Here is an 18,646-nt window from a genome sequence, read left to right as displayed (position 1 = left end):
GAGGTCTCCACGCAGCCTTCTCCTCTCAAGGCTCAACAGCCCAACTTTCTCAGCCTGTCTCCATACGGGAGGTGCTCCAGTCCCCTGATCATCCTCGTTGCCCTCCTCTGGACTTGTTCCAACAGTTCCATGTCCTTTTTATGTTGAGGACACCAGAACTGCACACAATACTCCAAGTGAGGTCTTGCGAGCTCCAGCTGTTCATGACTGAAGATCACAGGAGCACAAGCACAAAAACATCACTCATTTCATTGCATAAGTTTTACTGCTGTTCATCATTCATTTCTTAAATGGAGTGGCCTGGTGTGTCATGCTTGCAATTACATGCAATGCTCACAATTGCAGCTTGGGGCAGAGGAATTGTTTTAATCATCTTGCCCCAGCAGTAAAACTTGTGCAAATGTATCTACTACAGTTTGTATTTGAAAACAGTCATTTAAAAAACCAAACCAAAACCAACAACCAAAAGCCAAAAGCAAATAAACACTCACTTCTGATAGCTTCTGCACATATAGGAAAGAAGCTGCCCCTTTTTAGCTCATCTTCTCATCTCACATTGTGTACACCATGTACGGAAGACAAGACTGGGCTTCTTGATATGAGTTTAATGTCAGACAAAAAATGAGAGATGGTACGGTTTAATGAACTAGCTGTCACTGTAGAAAAAAGGAACTCAGAAGTGGAACTGTGTAAATAATTGCGGGGTTTTTTTCCAAAAGTTTAGAAAAACCCCCAAAAAAACAGCAAAATAAAAAAAAATCCCAATGCGAGTCAGTATCTTACCCACTTGCCTGTACAGATTCCATTCCACCTTTCACTTTCTTTTAACTTATGTTCCTTGGTTATTCAAGGACTTCCTGGCAATTCTGGAGATTACAAAAGTAATAACCTTGAAAGAACCAGGTAGAAATTATTACAGATATATGCTATGGGATGGGAATAGCAGCTTACACGTGTTTTGCAGTTAATGGTGTTTTCAGAGCTGTAGCTGTTAAATTCCAGTACTTTTCCTTCCCTTCATTTCCCATCTGAATGGAAGTCCAGCACATGCTGAAAAGATAACTAAAACTAGATATATTAGCAGGGCTTGCAAAGCAGGTAGGCCTCATTTAAACCACCAAAATGCTGTGGAATGTATCGGCAGGATGTGTTCATGCTATCCAAGGAGATAATAGAAATTTCTGCTCCATTACAGCAATCTTTGCGTGTTTTCTGAGTCATCTTAACTGACCATCCCCAGGCTGATGATCACCTCACCCAAGTTTTAACTTTCTTAGAGAGTCCATTTAGGTTAAACTGTCCTTCAGCTTCCCTTTTAAATTAGTAGAGAGAAAGGCCATTCCAGGGAACAATTTATCCCACAAATGTCAGGAACCCATAGTTTGAAAGGAATAGCTCTAAGGAAGGACCCACAGCTATTAGTGGCTACTTAGATATAGTTTATACTAGACAATTTAGGTTAGTTACCAAAATCAAGAGAGACAAATTGCATCCCCAGAGACAAAGCAGTGAATAAGAACTAGTAGGATTTGGGATTAAGATTTTTAGGACAGAGACTGAAGTATCCATATTTATCATGTGTACTGTAAAAAATCCATGGCAGAATACTCTTCTGGTACTGCATAATGCAGCTGCGGCCCTACACACTCCATCAATTTGCCATGGCTTAGGACTATACTACGAAAAACACGTGGTACTGAAGAGAAAGGGACAGTATATTAAGGAAAGATTTTCTTGACACTGAGACACATAGGATTACCAAATACACTGTAATTCCCAATGAAGAACTGCACAGAGACCCCCCTCCCTGTCTAACGGCAACCCAGCTAGATCTGGAAGCAAAAGTTGTAGGATTACACGAGCACAACACTGCTCTGCAGCAGATTATTTCTGCTCCTAAGACTATGATCTCAGCTGAGTTACAATGCCAAATGACTATCCCTGTTCAACTGGCACTAATACGTGCATCTTCATATTACGTCTAGGCTACAACATGGATGGGGTTTCAATCGCTGTTACCAGGAATCCTTCACAGCTACAATTATCATTATTATGCTATTGGTCTTGCCAGGCAGACCACATATACATACATATATATATAGCTTGGCTGCATATTATAGAGGGCAAACAAAGAAATATGCTAGAGCTTTTTCCAAGAAAAAGGAACATACCTGTGGTTCATCCGTTAGAGTTTTGTCTTGTCTCCAGACGTTACTTGCAAGAAACTTTTCCATAGATCATTCCAAAACAGTTTTTCTGTGACACAGAATCCTTTCTTTCCCCTGTCAAAACTGATTCTGAACTTTTTCAATGACAGTGTACTTCCAGGCTTTCAGCTTCACTAATGCAGCTGAATTCACAGTAGGCTAGCAACATCTCTTTTAGCTTCTGCTACTCCATTTGAGAACAAGATTCTATATAAAGCCTGTAGCTTGGTTTATGTCTGGATTATGAAGATTTTGCTCATTCCAGTACTGCTACATTGTTATTCACAGTATTCATACCACCTAACTTCAGACCTCTGTAATGAGTGCTTTAATAGGCAATGGGAGAGAAACTGGCACTTGTTATAGTCTTCTCAATGTAAGATGGATGTCTAAAATAACACAAGTTTAAGTCCTGTACATAATTCTAAGTGTCCTTTAAGTACTTATTTTGATCTATTGACTATAAACAGATACATATTTCATTTTAATTTCTTGACTTGCCTGGCAATGCCACTGCCTTTCGACATTTTTCAAAGGAAGGACAGGAGAAGTGGGACTAGCTAACTAGGACCACAAGTTAAAGGTTAATTTGACAGTAAGTCAAGTCATGAACCACAAAATCATCAATGAGTAGTAATCACTCCTATTTCTATTCAAGTTCTCTGTGTTCATTATTATAATACTTTGCCTCGTTCCAGACTAGTGCATTTGAGGCACTATAAACATTAAATCAGAGGACCAAATTGACAGAGCACTCAAGGAACTCCCCCATCATTTGAGAGAGCACCAAATTCAGATGACAAGTCAGGAGTATAAAGTTCCAATTGTGGAAAGCAGGACAGGTAACAGGCTGGGAAAACCTATCATGCTAATCTACAACTGAAGAAATGTTCTACACTTTATCAGCAGGGCTCTTTCTATCATGGGATTTCTCTGAGTAGCATACTTCCCAGCTGTGACCCTGAACAATATCAGTTAAAACTGGTTAGTGTATTCCAGACCAAGCCAGAAAAATGTGTAAGGCCCTTGGAGTTACAGCTAGGTCAGATAGCTCGCCAGGAAGCAGAAGACAGCTGGGAGATTCTCTTTGCCGGTGCATGCATGTGGAAAGCATGAATGTGCAGGCTGCTGAACACCTGCTTGTCTTTTGAGGTCACACAGGCTTAAGTAGATCCACTACAGTTAAGTACATGGACAGCATGAAGATCTACATATCAAAACATCCCATATTAAAATTACAGTCCAGATTTCTTTCAGGTAATCATGACATTTAACATGATCTAGGCAGTGCAACAGAGCCAGATCTCTGAGGTAGGATTTGTCTCATAAAATGTAGATTACTACAGTGTAAATATTTATAACTGAGATGGTCACCCTTACTCCCATATATGTCTGTAGAGAAAAAAGGTATCATGTAATCTTAACTGAATTATGTCTTAAGTCTACTTATCAGATATTCAGAGCTACAAATGACCAAGCTGACTTGCTCATTTGTGGTGTAGATGCATTTGCAGGTTTCAACATTCAATTAGATTAATTCCATACTAAGTGTGATTCAACCAGGAAACTGCCATTAAATATCTGAGTAACTCCTGTGCCATTCTTTCCTAACACCAGGGCTGGGAACATGTTAGCAGAGTCTAGAAGAAAATAAAAATTAGAAAGAATGCATATGGATCAGTAGCGAGCTTTATCAATTCTTATCTGGCAGAACACCCCTTGAGGACTGCTGATAGCTAGAAGAGGGTTCAGCAGGAACTGGGGCAGCTCTACACTAGAACAGGGACAAAAACTCAGAAAAGGGAGATTGCAGACACTGATGTAGCCTGGCTACACTGTCTGGAGAAGTTAAATACGATGTGATCATTCCTTTATTTTCTGCCTTTTACTTTCATTATTTCCCCTTATCACTTTAATTCCCACTCCAGAGCAAAGGAGTCAGATTCTGGTTCCTGCTGAGATTTCTTTTTTTTTTTCAAATTCTCTTTTTCATTCAGGCTGTAGGTGATGGTCAAACGGGGATGGAGACATAGGGTCAGCACTCACCCCTTATTTCTTTTCATATAAAGGCTCATGAAGAATTTAAAACATTTAAGAAGAAGAAGCCATCGTAAAACTCATGGGGAAAACAAACAGAAAATCTCAAGGCAACCATTGCCTCTGAAGCATTATAGGCATTACACAGCAGCAGAAGGAGAGAAAACAGGGCTGTGAAAAATAAAACAGTAATGAGCATAACATCTGGGCATGAGAGGTAGAGGGGGAGGGAAAGAGGAAAGCATCAGAGTCCTGACAAGTCAGGGCTGTATGCTTTCCATAATACAGTGCCAGCCTTGTTCTTCATGACCTGTGGTTGCAGTTGCAGAATCAACATTGTGCTTGTGTTGGATCTTATCCAGAGAGGCTCTGGGGAACCATTTTGTTTATGTCTGTGTACACAGATGCTGAACACAACAAGGGGGCAAACCTAATGCAGGAGAGTTGAATTATTGCAAAATGTAGCAACCCATAAGATATTCTTGTTTTGACATCAAAGTGCATTTCTGTCCATGCAGTACTTACAGGAAGGAGAAATATCAGTGCAAAAGACAAGCTCTAAACAGGAGCAGAGATCCTACTATTACCATTACGTTTTTTCGCATCATGTGGGCACCCTGGAGTAGGATTCATGATCTATGGAACTCACTGCATCAGGATGTGAACAAATAAAGGATGCATGGTGATCCTGGGACAACAGAATGAAGAGCAGCTGAGTTCTGCTGCCGAGTTAGTGCTTGAAAAGATTCACTCCCTGCCTGCCTGCATGTCTGATACGTTTTAATCACATTGAGATGCAAAGCCTTTCCAGTGGCTCTGGACCTCTTTTATCTCTGAGCTGTGCTTTTTCAATGTGGAACAGGCAGAGGGGAGGAGTTCAATTTGAATAGTCCTCCAACTACAAGGATTATTCTGGATTTCAGTGAAGAACTAGCTGGTGAAATGGTCTCTTTTGACCTGGGAAAATCTGTGAATTCTTGAATAAAAATAATAGTCATTGCATAATCATAAAAAGTAAGGCTCAAAATCAGCTTCTGACATCATTCTGGGAGCAGGGGAGGAGAAACAATTTTTTCTCCATTTTTCCCTTTCTTATGGCACTTCTGAACCAGGGAAGAATTGGGAAGTTCTTCTGTATTGTGTAGAGGGGGTCTCAAAAACACATCCTTGGAGCTGAAATGAACTGCCTGAAGTATATGATTTCTTCAGTTCCACCAAATCACACAGTTCATTTGCCCAAAGCTGGGAAGCAGAAGAAAAATGACCTTATATATGAGATGAAGAGCAGGATGGATATAAGACGATCTTAAGGTCTTTTCCAACCCTAACTATTCTATGATTCTATGATTCTCTGATGGAAATACTCCTAGAAGGTAAAATGCAGGAATGGCTTGCTTCAGAGGATGCTCTGGTAACACAGATATCTGCATTCTGCTCCTCCTTGCTTCTGGGGTAAAATATGCGGTGAAGAAAAGGGGAGAGAAAGCTCTCCTTTTTTATTGTACACACAATGTGTTTTATCTGCTTTTCTCTGCAGTTTTACTAATTCATATCACAATAGAAGCAGCTTGTACAGGACTGAGAAAGCAGAACCTGATTTCCAATTAGTTTCTTTGTAATTCTTTGCCCTTTTCTCACTGGTGCTGGCCACAGGCAGCTCCTGCTGCAGTCAGTGAGAAATGAGGCAGGATATTAAACTATTAACTTCTTCTTTGCTTTATGCCTCAGTTCCTTATCTTAGCAATAGCACAAGTATTCTTCATCAAGATTATGGTCATCACAATGTTAATCCATGTAAACGTCTTCAGATCATGTGAGAGAGGCACGAATTATTACTGAGCTGAGGAGGGAATGAGCCGTTACAGAACAGACCAATGATGCACTTAGTCTTATGTCCAGTCCCCAAAAGCTGTTACCACCTGTTCCAGCAGAAGACACAAATACTTATCAAGGCCTATCCAGACATGCTGTTTCTTTTTACTTTTTTCCTTTTTAGATTAATTTTGTAGACATATATCACTGCATCACCCAAAGCACAGAAGCAAATTCCATTGATTGACTTTTTGTCCTTACAATATTTCTCTAAGCTCATTCAGCTGCCGTGATTGCACCTCTTACCGTAAGATGTTTGCATTGACATTGCCAAAAACCCCTGCAGACATGACAGGAAATGTTTAGAAACCATCAGTTCAAGGTACAGAGTCTATTGCAAGCTGAAACTCACCTGGAGAAGAGTCATTTAGAGGGTTCAGGGCAGCTGCCCTCCGTATCTTTTCCAGACAAGTCTCCTGCTCCTTTTTAATGATGCAGTTGGAATGGGTTGCTGTAACCTGAAATGTGAAGAAAAATGTGGGAAAAGAACAATTACAAACTTCAAACTGTTAGTGAGCTTATCAGGCAACAACAGTAAGTTTTGAGGACTTATTTCAAAAAGAAAAAAGAAAACATCCTTAGAAGATGAGAAAAAAAGCAACAATTATTTATTTACCCTCCTCCACCCTCAGCAGTCTTATGGCCAAACCATGGAATTATAATTCTTATAAATTGTTTGGGCTTTTTATGTTGTTCTCCCTGTCAAGTAATTTCTAATGTGTTTGCTTTATTTTATTGCATTTCTTCTTCACATAAAGCTGAAGCAAATGTACCTCTAAATAGAGAAATCAACTGAGGCTCAGTTTGATCTTGCACCAGTTTCTCATGAACCTTGCACAATCCATTAACCTCACCCAGGATTCAAAGCTACATCAAAAGCTCTTTCTCCCAGTCTTTTACCCTGTACATTCCTTAATGTTTCCTTCTTCTTTTATTCCCAGTGAATACAAGGCAACTTTCTTGCCAAAAGAGAATGCAATGCCAATGGAACAGAGATGGTTTGATTCAAGCATTTTCTTTTTTTTTTTCCTAAAGCAGCCCACCATAAGAAGGAAAAAAAAAAAAAAAACCCAAAAAAAAACCCCAAACCAACAAATCGTGGGGAATAAAAATAAAAGATAAGTTATCTTATAAGAGGAACATTGCAACCAACAGAATGCAGACAATCCCAAAAAGGCAATAAAAAAAGAATGTGATCCATTCCCAGAAACCAATACAAGATTTCATTCCTATTGCAGACAGTGGCCAGGGAATATCAGTTTAAGGGAATATCAGCTTAAGGGCAATACTACCTCAGGTTTCATTAGATCATTTTATAGGAGCACTACTAAGGTTCAAATTACACTCTGTGAAAAGCACCATGAAAATCAGTGCATGAGTTGAAGATGGAATAGGTCATCCTGGTGCACTGAAGCATTTTTTGTGCTTCATATTTTATATTCCCCATCTCATATTTCCCATCCCATTTCCTTTGCTCTTGACAATGGAGAACTACAGAGGAAGCAGAGTATATCTGTCAAGTGGTCTGTTTTCCCTTACGTGCTAAGTAGGAACAAGAAAACAGGGCAATATTTAAGTTCAATCTTTCTCAGTTAATTTTCAAGCCCCAGCTGCACTGTTCAGCTTTACTTCCCTTCCACCCCAATAAAGGGAATGGAGTGAACAGTTTGGGCCATTAATGCATTGAATTGCCACCACACACCCAATATGCCCTTAAAGTAAAACTTAAGGCATGTGTAATCGGTTTGGTGGAGCTTGTGTTGCACTTTTTTGTGTGATAGGAGATACTGAGCCATTGTACCCTTTTGATCTTGTAATACTACAAGCCACCAGCCCTATATCAAAGATAGAAAGGGTTTCCTAATGAACCTCTACTGGAAAGCTTTGCTCACCATTTGTAGGAACTGATAATGTTATGCAATTTCATCTCCAAGATCCCAGTGATGAATTTCAGCTATTTTCCCCATGGGATACACCAGGCATAGCCGTATTAGATTTATCTTCAAAACATTGTTCTGCTCTAAGGGCTCCCAAGAGCCTGGAAAATATATATTGTCACGGATCTGTAGGATCTCCCAAGAACATAAGGGCTTTTGCTACATCATCCCCTAAACCCTGATGAAGATTGAGAAAATTGCATTGGCTGACATTCAAGTTCATAGAATACCTTTTAAAAAGATGAAAGACAAATAACAAGTAAATAAGGGTTCTGCTGCTGGCACTGGTTCACTCTCCACAGTTGCTCATATCTGAAAGGATTGTCCAGGGATTGTCTCAGTACATGAATGTGATAGTTTCTATACAGTTCAGCATATGCAGATTAGAAAAGCTGTCGTTTAGTAGTAGTAGTAGCAATAATAAGAAAAACCCAAATATTTTCTATGCAAGTAGGATAGGAATAAAAAAAGGTAAAGTTTCTTCTCCCACTACTTGTTTACCTGAAATTTTTCAGCTTGATATTGTGCATGTTAAATATTATAGGAGTTCAAAACATATATATACACACATATGTATTTATGCAAAATCTATCAAAGGATATTAAACAATAAGAAGCTCAGCATGCCTAGATTTTTCTATGAGAGATTTTTCTATTTTTCTATGATTTCTAAATCATAGACCTTTGAGAGGAAGGTTTAGATTCAGTCTATAGTGAAAAGACAAACGAGTGTGATTTATCCTTCTTATTTTTGATGTCTTCTTTAGTAGACGCAAAGCAAAACCAGGACCTGATTCATTATAAGGAAAGCCTAAGGTTAAAAGCTGATTTTATTGTTTTTCCTTGTAGGCACTCAGATCTGTCTGATTAAACTGACTAAATTTAGTCAATTATATCTGAGCAAGCCTGGGTCAGAATGTATTTGAAATGCAGGCTGCTCCGCAAAAAGAGCACTACAGCAATGCGCTTCACCTGTCCCTGTAGCCTTACTTAAGCTTTCATTATTGGCAGAATATTTTGATGTGACTTTCCATAACCATTTTTATGCCATTTTGTAGCAGTCTTCACCAACAGATTAAAATATATATATATATATATAAATTTTGGAGAACATGGAAACTGAGACAGAAAGCAAAGAAAGGGAAGAAACATTAACCTCAGAGCCAGAGGAGAGAGTAGAAGCTGCCTGTCATCTCCACTAATAAGAAGCTGCATCTGAGAAAATAAAACCAGGTTTGGCTTGTTAATAACAAAAAGTTTCTCTGTTGAATGCAGAGATGCTTTAATGTTACCATGTTTTCCTGAAAGGATCCATGTTTCATGTTTCTCCATTAACTATGCGCTGATCAAGCCTTTAATTTGTTGAGTCAGTCTTCAACAACTGAACAGCAGAGAAGAAATCAAATGGAAGTGTAAGCTTGAACTTCATGGCCTCCTGATTTAATTTCTTTTGCCTCAAGGACATTTGCAATTTCCTGAGTTCAGTAGACAGTCTAGTTTCAGTTTCCCAGAAGATATCAGTGATACGTGCAGTTAAAGAATATTTAGAAAAATCAAGAAACCAAGTGAAGAGTGCATGAAATTCAACCTTTTAAAAAAATTATTACTCTCCATGCAGTGAAGGAGTTTGACTCACACCAGGCATATATTTGTATAGGTACAAATACAGTAAATACAATCAATGTCTGTTTAGTTCTGAGAGAATACAGACAAAAGTAGGCAGCTACCACACTACAAATGTACAACAAATCAAGAGTGTTTGGCTTTCTTCATTTATTTTTATTAAGGTGGCCACCACTAAAATAAACTGTCATCTGCGGTGTGTACCATTTAACTCTTTGTTGTTCCCTTGACATTTTGGTAATATTAAGACCAATCATGCTATTATGTTACAGCCTACATACAGTGTCTCACACATTCTCTCAAGGTGTTCCTTTAGTGTGATTTGTTCCATTAAGAAAGCCATAGTTAGTACATAAAACTGAGCAGAGAACCAGGTGAACACACCTGTGCTGCTTCCAGACCTGCTCTAGCTATATGTGAAATCAGATTAGCAAATTCTAGAGTCATGTGTTTAAACAAGGCATTGTTTGAATATATGGATGCTCCAGAGAAGGAACAATCAAGGAGGAATTGTGCAGATCAGAAAAGTTCCACACACTTCCCTGGTCATGGAAATAAAGATATGTTGCCAGCTTATTTCAGCAGAAAATTTAAATAAACTTGCTTTCTTCTGGTTTTGGTTCAAGTATATAAAACACTGAGAACAAGGTAACTTCGAGGACAGCTTCTTTCTTTCCTCAAGATTTCTATACTGGAAAGACAACACAAGCTGTCTGATTTGGTGCATAAAGATCTATAGAGCACAGAAACAGCTCTGCACCTCTTCCCAAGATGCAGCACAAACTGCTTCACATTAAGCATGGTGTGGTACAAGCCAGTGACTTTGTGCCTTGGACCCTCGTGTCCAGGAAACTTGCAAATAGGGGGAGAATAGCCTTAATAATACATCCAAGAAGTACAAAGCAAGGCTGTGAGTAGACACCAGAGACAGCAGGACTGGACCACATTAGGAAAGTGCTTCCTAACCACTTGCACTAAGGAATGCAGGACATGAATTTAAATGTAACATTCTGCTTATGTAGCTGCCCTGAGTTATGCACTGTGTCTATAACAGTAATATATAGCTGTACCTAAAGCGAGCAGGTCAGAAGACTAAGCACAAAAGTCTAGACCATGTGTCTAGATGTGCCTTAGTGTATCTTACTTGACCTCCAGCATGGGCCTTTATGTTTGCCCTTTGTCAGAATATTTTGGAATCTGTAGGGTATCACTAATGGCAAAAGACATCTATGGTTTGCCACTTAAATCATTTCCTCAGTTATAGCAAGTAAAGGTCTTCTCAGAGGAAAACCAGGACATTTTCTATGAATTGGACATTATCCCTGTGCCATGTTCATAGTCACTGATAAAGACTTGTACATACGAAAGGTGGTTGGGTGTTTGGAAGGATTTGGAATTTTTTTAACACATCAAAGCTGGGTATTGAAAGAGGTCTCCAGTGTTATTCAACCTAATCATCTTGTGGGCCACAGTGCAGAGAAGTCTAGCCAAGAAACCTGAACTGTCTTTGACTACAATCAATTATTAAAAAAATACTGTTCTTCTCATTTTATTCTCTGTAAGAATATTCACAATTGCTTTAAAATGTGAGTTCACTGTACAACTTAGTAAGAGAAGCCACCAGTATTCTTGAGAAACTCCAGGATTGATATGTTTTGAAGAGATAGTAAAGATGTGATAGTGAAATCTGCAATTCACTTGGCATTTTCATTTCCACAAAGGCCTTATCAAATATGGCAATTCAGTACCATTAGCTGTTTTTTCCTCTTCTGTATTTATGTGTTATGCCTGTTAAGCCCTGATTTTTTTTTTTTTTTCTTTTCAAAATGAATATTTCCACTCCATTCAGGATATGTCATATCAGGCACCATGACAATAAGGAGAGGGGTGAAGAAATACAGATAAGAAAAAGCAAAGAAACTACAACAAAATCCTTCAATAAATCCCTCATGGACAATACTTTACATCAACATAGAGAAGAAATACAGTCTGATTCCCCTTTTTGTCTAATTGTTGTCTCTAAAGTAACGTAAGACAGGAGTTTAATCTGCTAAATATATTAGATCACTCACTTTATATTGAATTACACTTTTCATTGATTCTATTATGACTTTCAGTTTTAAAAAGTTAGCTCAAAACACGACACATTATTATGTGAGCATTGCCAAAAAAGCTTACTTTGTCATGGAAACCACACTAGTAGAGATAATTCCTCTCCTTTTCAAGCAATGATTCAACTGGTCAAACATGGGCCAAGATTTGGAAAATGTGTTAAAAATAGAGGTGTTTGGGAAGGAGCTCTGATAATCTGGATTTTTCAGAACTGATTTACATCACTAGTGGTACCCACAACACTGCCTTGGCAGTCAAAAAAATTGTCTCCAACAAGGAAGGTCTTATGTTGTCACTTGATTGCGTTTTTGTCTGTCTGTGTAAAAGGCACTCAAGCTAGTGTGATTTCAAAACACTTCAGACTAAGTGAAAAGGTAAAGCAATTAGAAATTTATTCAAACCAAGGCACAACTGTACAATCTGCAGCATAGTCTTGATACCATGCTTTAAGCAAATTGTGCAGACAAACTCCTGACAAACAGAGCACACTGCCAAAAAACTGCGCTGATCCCTTTCAAACTGGCTTACATGAATTTAAGATGGTTGCTTTCTAACACTGATGGTTCCTGGAGAGATGCATGTCTCACTGCAGATTAGAAAATAGCAGCAGCATAATCAACAGTTCCCCTCACTCAGTGGATATCTTCTGAAGTGGTAACTCTGGACGAAAGATATGTTATGCAACATGGGATAAACCTATTCTGAGTTTGCCTTAACTGGCTTTTTATCTTGAAAATCACTTGAAAAACATCTTTTTGAGCATGGTAAGGCGTGCTCAGTATAGTTGATGACTTCCACAGGAACTAATATCTTGAGTTTAACCAACATATACCTTTATTCTATCTCCAATAGTGGGCAATACCAAGCACTGTTTCTCAAAACTTTGTACTGGCAGGATGAAACCACTCATTGGAAAAGTTTAAGAATTTTTAGACATACTGTGCTTGAAATGAAACTAATTCTGATTGTTGATTTTATTACATAAAATGCCTTTCTCCCACTGTTCCTAAGAATTTCTCCTCCAATGATAAAAAATAGTATGGCTCAAAGTAACACACAGAAACCTAGAATAACAAAATGGTTTTGTTTGGAAAGGACCTTAATGCTCATCCAGTTCCAACCCCCCTGCCATGGGCAGGGACAACTTCCACTAGACCAGGTTGCTCAAAGCCCCATCCAACCTGGCCTTGAACACTTCCAGGAATGAGACAGCACAGCTTCTCTGGGCAACCTGTTTCAATGTCTCACCACCCTCACAGTAAAGAACTTTTTCCTAATATCTAATCTAAATCCACCCTCTTTCAGTTTGCCCCTTGTCCTATCCCTACATGCCCTTAAAGTCCCTATCCATATTTCTTGCCAGGTGTCTTCCTCCTTCATTCCTCAGAGGTCAACCTAGGCCTGAAAAGCTGACAGTCTCTTAACAACATTTAAAGCTTCAGTCCCTCATGCACCTTTGTCTTCATCCAGATATCCTTGCCTCTGGTGGCTGTGAGACTATGGCAAGTATCTATCTGTGACATGCGTCTTTCACACAGAATCACGGAATCACAGGATAAGTCAGGTTCAAAAGGATTTCCAGAAGACTTCAGCTCGACCTCCCACTCCAAGCAGAGTCAGCAATAGGATGAGACTAGGTTTCTCAGGGCTTTTTCCATCTGACTTTTTAAAAACTCCAAGAATGGAGACAGAAAAACTTCTGTGCAACTTATTCCAATGGTCACATATCCTCAGGGTCAAGAGGCCTCTCACTACTATGAACCTCCCATGTTTCAATTTATGCCCATAGTCCATTGTTTTCCTGCCATGCACCATGATGAAAAGCCTGGCTCTTTCTTCTTGGTGATCTCCTCATAGGTATTGTAAGGCTGCCACAAGATTGCCTCCAAACTTCCTTCCACCAGCTAAACAAGTTCATTTTCCCCATCCTCTCCTTACAGGCCATCTTGGTGTCCTTCCTCTGAACTTGCTACAGTTGACTGACATCTTTAATATACTGAGGAGTCTAAAACTGGATGTAATAGTCTAGAAGTGGTCCAGCAAGTGCTGAGTGGAGGGTGTAATCACTTCCTGTGTCTACTGGCTTTCATCTTGTTAATACAGCTCAGGACACTGCTGGCCTTAATCTGCTTTCCTCAGGACCTATGTAAAGTGTGCAGAGTCAAGGCTACCAACTAGCCTTGCATGGTTTATCATAGTAAAAAAAAAAAAAAAACAACAAAAAAAAAACCTCATGATGAGTTTCACTGAGCAAAAGCTGAGGAAATCTGTGCTAACGTAAGACTTCTCTCACTGTGGGGACATTGGGAAACAGAGAAGCTTTTAGGAGTTCTGCATTTGTCGTGCTGCCGGATGCCACATTCATTTGTAAGGCAAGTTCTTGTTATTACTCATTATTATTTGCCCATTTATACTTCATTACATTTAAACAAAACCTTGAAGAGAAAAGGTCTTAGACAGGAAATTTGTTTTGTGCAGGCTCCCAGCAAGTTCAATAGGAACTCCATCTGAGTCACACTTGGAACAGAAATGCGTGAGGAACAGCTACAGGAGGCTGCAGGAACACTTTCTCCACACACACACACACATATACCCTACCCAAGGGAGAAAGCTTTAATTAATCTACTAATTAAATTAAAGCTATTTGCCCTCAACTATCACACACATTACTCCTTTCCACTCCTCCCCATAGGCAGCTCCAGCAAGCGCGTAGTGCTACAGCTCTCACTCTAATATTCCCCAAAGGGATTTTGGGACTGGAGAAAATAATGAAGAATGGAGGAAAAGAACTCATTATAATAGTGGTAATGGGAAGTGCTCAAGCTCGCTCTCAGCTTCCCTCCTTTCAATGCTAGGAGACATTGTTTTAGATATTGTGCCAAAGCGGAGAGAAAAAAAACAAACCCACAACCAAATAAACCCACTCAAATCCCACAAGGAATCAAACTTTTACTCAAAAGACTGTGCCTAGTGTAGTTTTCCCAACAAAAACTTCTTTCTCCTTCCTGTTTCTAGAGGGGTTTGCCCCTATGTAACTGTACAAACTCAAGGAGGAGAATAAAGTACATATTCATGAAGAAGGGAGCAAACTGAATGGTGTGTCAGGGCACCAATGCGGTGAGATAAGCCGGTGTGAAGTTCAGCAGACGGGATAAGAAAGGAGGAGAGGCAATGTAAGAAAACTTTCTAATGATCATCAGTGAGGACATACACAGAAAAAAACAAAACAAAACAAAACAAAAACCAAACCAAAACCAACAACAACAATTACCACAGAAAGAGAAGAGTCATTTCAAGAGGCATTTATAACCCATTTTAGTGTCCTTTGATCCTGCCTGGGAGGAAAGTACAGCAGTGACTGTTAGGAGAGTGCTGGTAGAGTCATGGTGCATGAGCTGCCTTGTTCCTCCTATGTCCCAACATGCGACTCTGAAGACTATAATGTAGCTGTGCTTTCCCATATGTTGTTTACATTCACAGCCATTTAATATGTGTACAAATGCAAAATACAGTATAAAATGTTGCACTGATCATTTGAGGAACTGAGGTGTTATTCAAGTACTTCAGTTCATGGATTACTCGGAAAGTCTTTACTCTGCTTAAAGATATCATTGTGAACTATTTCACTATTTTGGAATAAAAATTTAAAAGGTGATGCAAATCTGCTTAATGGGGGAAAAAAAAAAGGAAAATAAAAGTCTAGATATATGAACATACTTGAACAGGATGAAACAAGATATTGAAACAACTGAGCTTTCAACATGATAGAAAATTCCAAAATTTTACTATATAAAGTTATTAACCACCGTAATCCTTCAGTCTGGGTTTACACCACAGAGAATGATACTAATGCTACTTTTATTAGGTGATCTAACAAAATAAGGTTCCTATTCCTATGATTCTCTGCCTAATGACAGGTAACTTCTCTCTGTATTTAGGACTGCGTCAATTCTGCACTGCTGAGAAGAAACATCAGACACTCCTTTCACAGCCAGTTAATGTTTTGGACACCCAATGTTGGTCAATATTTACAGTCTAAGTTATCTGAGTGAAAAAAATTGTGTGGTGAAAGACTTGCAGTGCCAGTGCTTGTTTCTAGCTGTAGATACTGCACTAATGAATCTCATCCCCACCCCACTCCTTGGAAACTGTGCATCTTTTTTCCAACTCAAGCATCCCAGATTTTATAGGCCAGCAGAAGTATTGCACTATCATTGGGCACATGGTTTAATCATGGCTGATCACACTAGTATTTAAATATTGGGCAAGAGGTCATTAAAAGTAACATTTAAATGTAATTCTCAGTAAACATAATCTCTGGGAATATGCAGTTATATCATGATAGTGAATAGCTAAATCCTGGGTAGACAAATAATCGCCAAAGAGGTGATCGGTTCCACCAACACAATTCCCTCCACTGATGTAGCAGACAGTATTTTGTATTTTTTGTGATGCATAATAACTTAGCCACATGCAACATTTCTGTCTTGGGCATTTGTAAGCTTTAAAACGATATCTATTTAAAGAGGCATTATACACCACTGAATGCTAAGAAGCCACATTAACTGTTGTATAGTATTTGTCTCATTAAAGGAATCAACTTCTCAATTAATGTCTGTTGAAAATTAAAGACTTACAATAGGAGATTTGGCCTTTGTCTTTAACCCTAATACCTATATTTTCAGAACATGAAAACAGACAGCTCTGAACTAGGACCATGCCTTGTGGTTTGAATGCAGTTCAAATGTGCCTGAACTCAAGAATATGCAGTGGAGAGGTGATGGAATATGATTTAAGAGCTCAATCCCTATTCCTTATATTTCAAACAACAAATTAAAACATATTGCTTTCATATACAAAAGAAATGCACATACCCAATCTCACTATTAGTAGGGACCCATGTATTAGCCACAGTAAAACCACAACAGGCAGACAGCAATAAGTGACATTTTCACAGGATCTTGAGAGGTATGGAAACACAATCACACCCAATTAATTTCTTAAATCACAAGAGCTGAATTGTAGAAAGTCTTAGATGAGTTGTGACATGTAGTGGAATTTTGGTTTTGCACACTATAAAAAATCCAGAGCCACCAACCTAAATTCATTTCCTAAGGAGTTGAGAGCAGGAGCTGTATAAAAGGAGAGAGAGAGATAGGAACCAGCAAGGTGTGATGAAATCTCCAGTCCACATCACACACTGGGCAGAATATGCAGCAATGCTGAATACTAACAGTGGGCCAGCTATAGCCTTTATACAACCCAGTATATCTTTCCTGCTAGAAACAAACCCCACATAACCCTCCTGTTTTGTCTTTTTTTCTTTTACATTGTTGATAGGATAGGATCCCCAAGAGTTGAGATGGCGTTTTGGATAGGTAACACACTGTGTAGAAGTTCTGGGCATCAAACAGTGTATCTAACATCAGTTCTAGCTGCAGGTGTGTTAGAGGTATACCTCCCTCTTTCTTCTTCCCAAAGTTTTCTCTTATTTTTTTTTCCCTTTCCTAACATTTTACATGTTAGTATTATTATTTGCTAGTTGCTGTATCAAGAATATTCTAACATTCTAACCTCTAACTCAAAGTTCTTATGAACCATGATGTAAGAATGCCACCATCTCCTGCAAAAAGTGGGATACCTATCCCTTCATGATTCCTTATCCAAATGCTTCATGTGGCTTGAGGATATATAAACTGCACAGAAACTGCCCATGAGACAATCATGCTGACAGAAGATATGTGGGACCTAGCCCCTGCTCTGCTCACTGCTCTGTTAGCAGCATAAAACACATGCAGCAATGAATTTCTCACATGTGCACTGCTCATGAGGTATTCTTAGAAAATCCTACCAGTGACTACACTATACTTCATGAGCTGAATCTTGAGGAGGTTTCAAGAAATTCAGAAATATGATATATTACAAAATAACTTCAAAATTACTAGAAAACAAAACATCAAAACACAGTGCCAGATTGCATACCCTATCTCAAATTCCTGTTTTACTTTTATATCACTGCAGGCTATGATTTGATTTAAGGAGGGACAACATGCAGTAATAGAGATGGCCCTCTTCTAAGAACAGATCTCCCCCTTAAAGGGTGAGTTCATTCCAAATAAATCAGCAGGACTTGGATGCATTTCAGACCCTGACAGATAAGCCACAGGTCTCACTTTCAGAGTCTTGTCATGACCCAGATTCTGCTCCAGCATTTTCTGCTCTACTGCTTTACAGAAATGTGCCCAGATAAGGGACATCTCACTGAATATGGAAAATTCGTGATGCATTTTATTACCCTCATGATATGGCTCCTGTGGTTCTCAGAAGGCATCTAAAATGTTAAGCTAGTCACCTGGGTTGGTAGGTAAAAGGCATTCTTGATGTAGAGAGCTTGGTGGCACAGAGGCTCTGTCCGCTGATAACAAATGCTTCAGCTGTTTTGCAGCTGTCTGCAATGCGCACACATTTAGGATTTTTGCATATTTAAACAAGAGTCAATTTTTCAATGCCACAAAAAAGAAAAGTCTTTAAAGCCCAAACATGCGTTTACTACTCCACACTAAAGATAGTAAGTGCTGGCAGATATGTTCAAGTCTCTTTTCCCAAATTTAATTTGCTGGATGGGTGGAAGCATCAATAAATTGGCATCCTGGAGAAAGATGTAAGGGTTCTGCTGCAGCATTTCTTCATGCCATATTTAATAAGATCCTTGTATATTGACGAAGAGAGCCTAATGTTATGTATTGGGCTTGAAAATACTGGATCCTACTTCATCTGTACTAATGATGACATCATAACTTCACTAATACCGGCATCTGAAATCTTTAGCCATCCTAGATTCCCACAGGTCCTTATGTGT

The 18,646-nt window shown here is 39.0% G+C and overlaps 1 protein-coding gene across 3 annotated transcripts in view; it reads right to left on the bottom strand.

Annotated features, from left to right (window-relative positions):
* ADCYAP1R1 (ADCYAP receptor type I) overlaps positions 1-18,646 on the bottom strand; it is a gene marked incomplete at its 5' end in the record, with an annotated part of 104,689 nt that overhangs the window by 75,007 nt on the left and 11,036 nt on the right. For all 3 annotated transcript variants that reach the window (XM_080610180.1, XM_080610181.1, XM_080610182.1), the window contains one exon: positions 6,469-6,574. In XM_080610180.1, the coding sequence (XP_080466306.1) occupies positions 6,469-6,574 (106 nt within the window). The remainder of the gene's footprint in view (positions 1-6,468; positions 6,575-18,646) is intronic.

This window comes from Psittacula echo (assembly GCF_963264785.1).
Source record: "Psittacula echo genome assembly, chromosome: 2".
Classification (NCBI taxonomy): Eukaryota; Metazoa; Chordata; class Aves; order Psittaciformes; family Psittacidae; genus Psittacula; species Psittacula echo.
The sequence above is the reverse complement of the archived record's forward strand: the minus strand, read 5'-3'. Positions and strand labels throughout refer to the sequence as shown.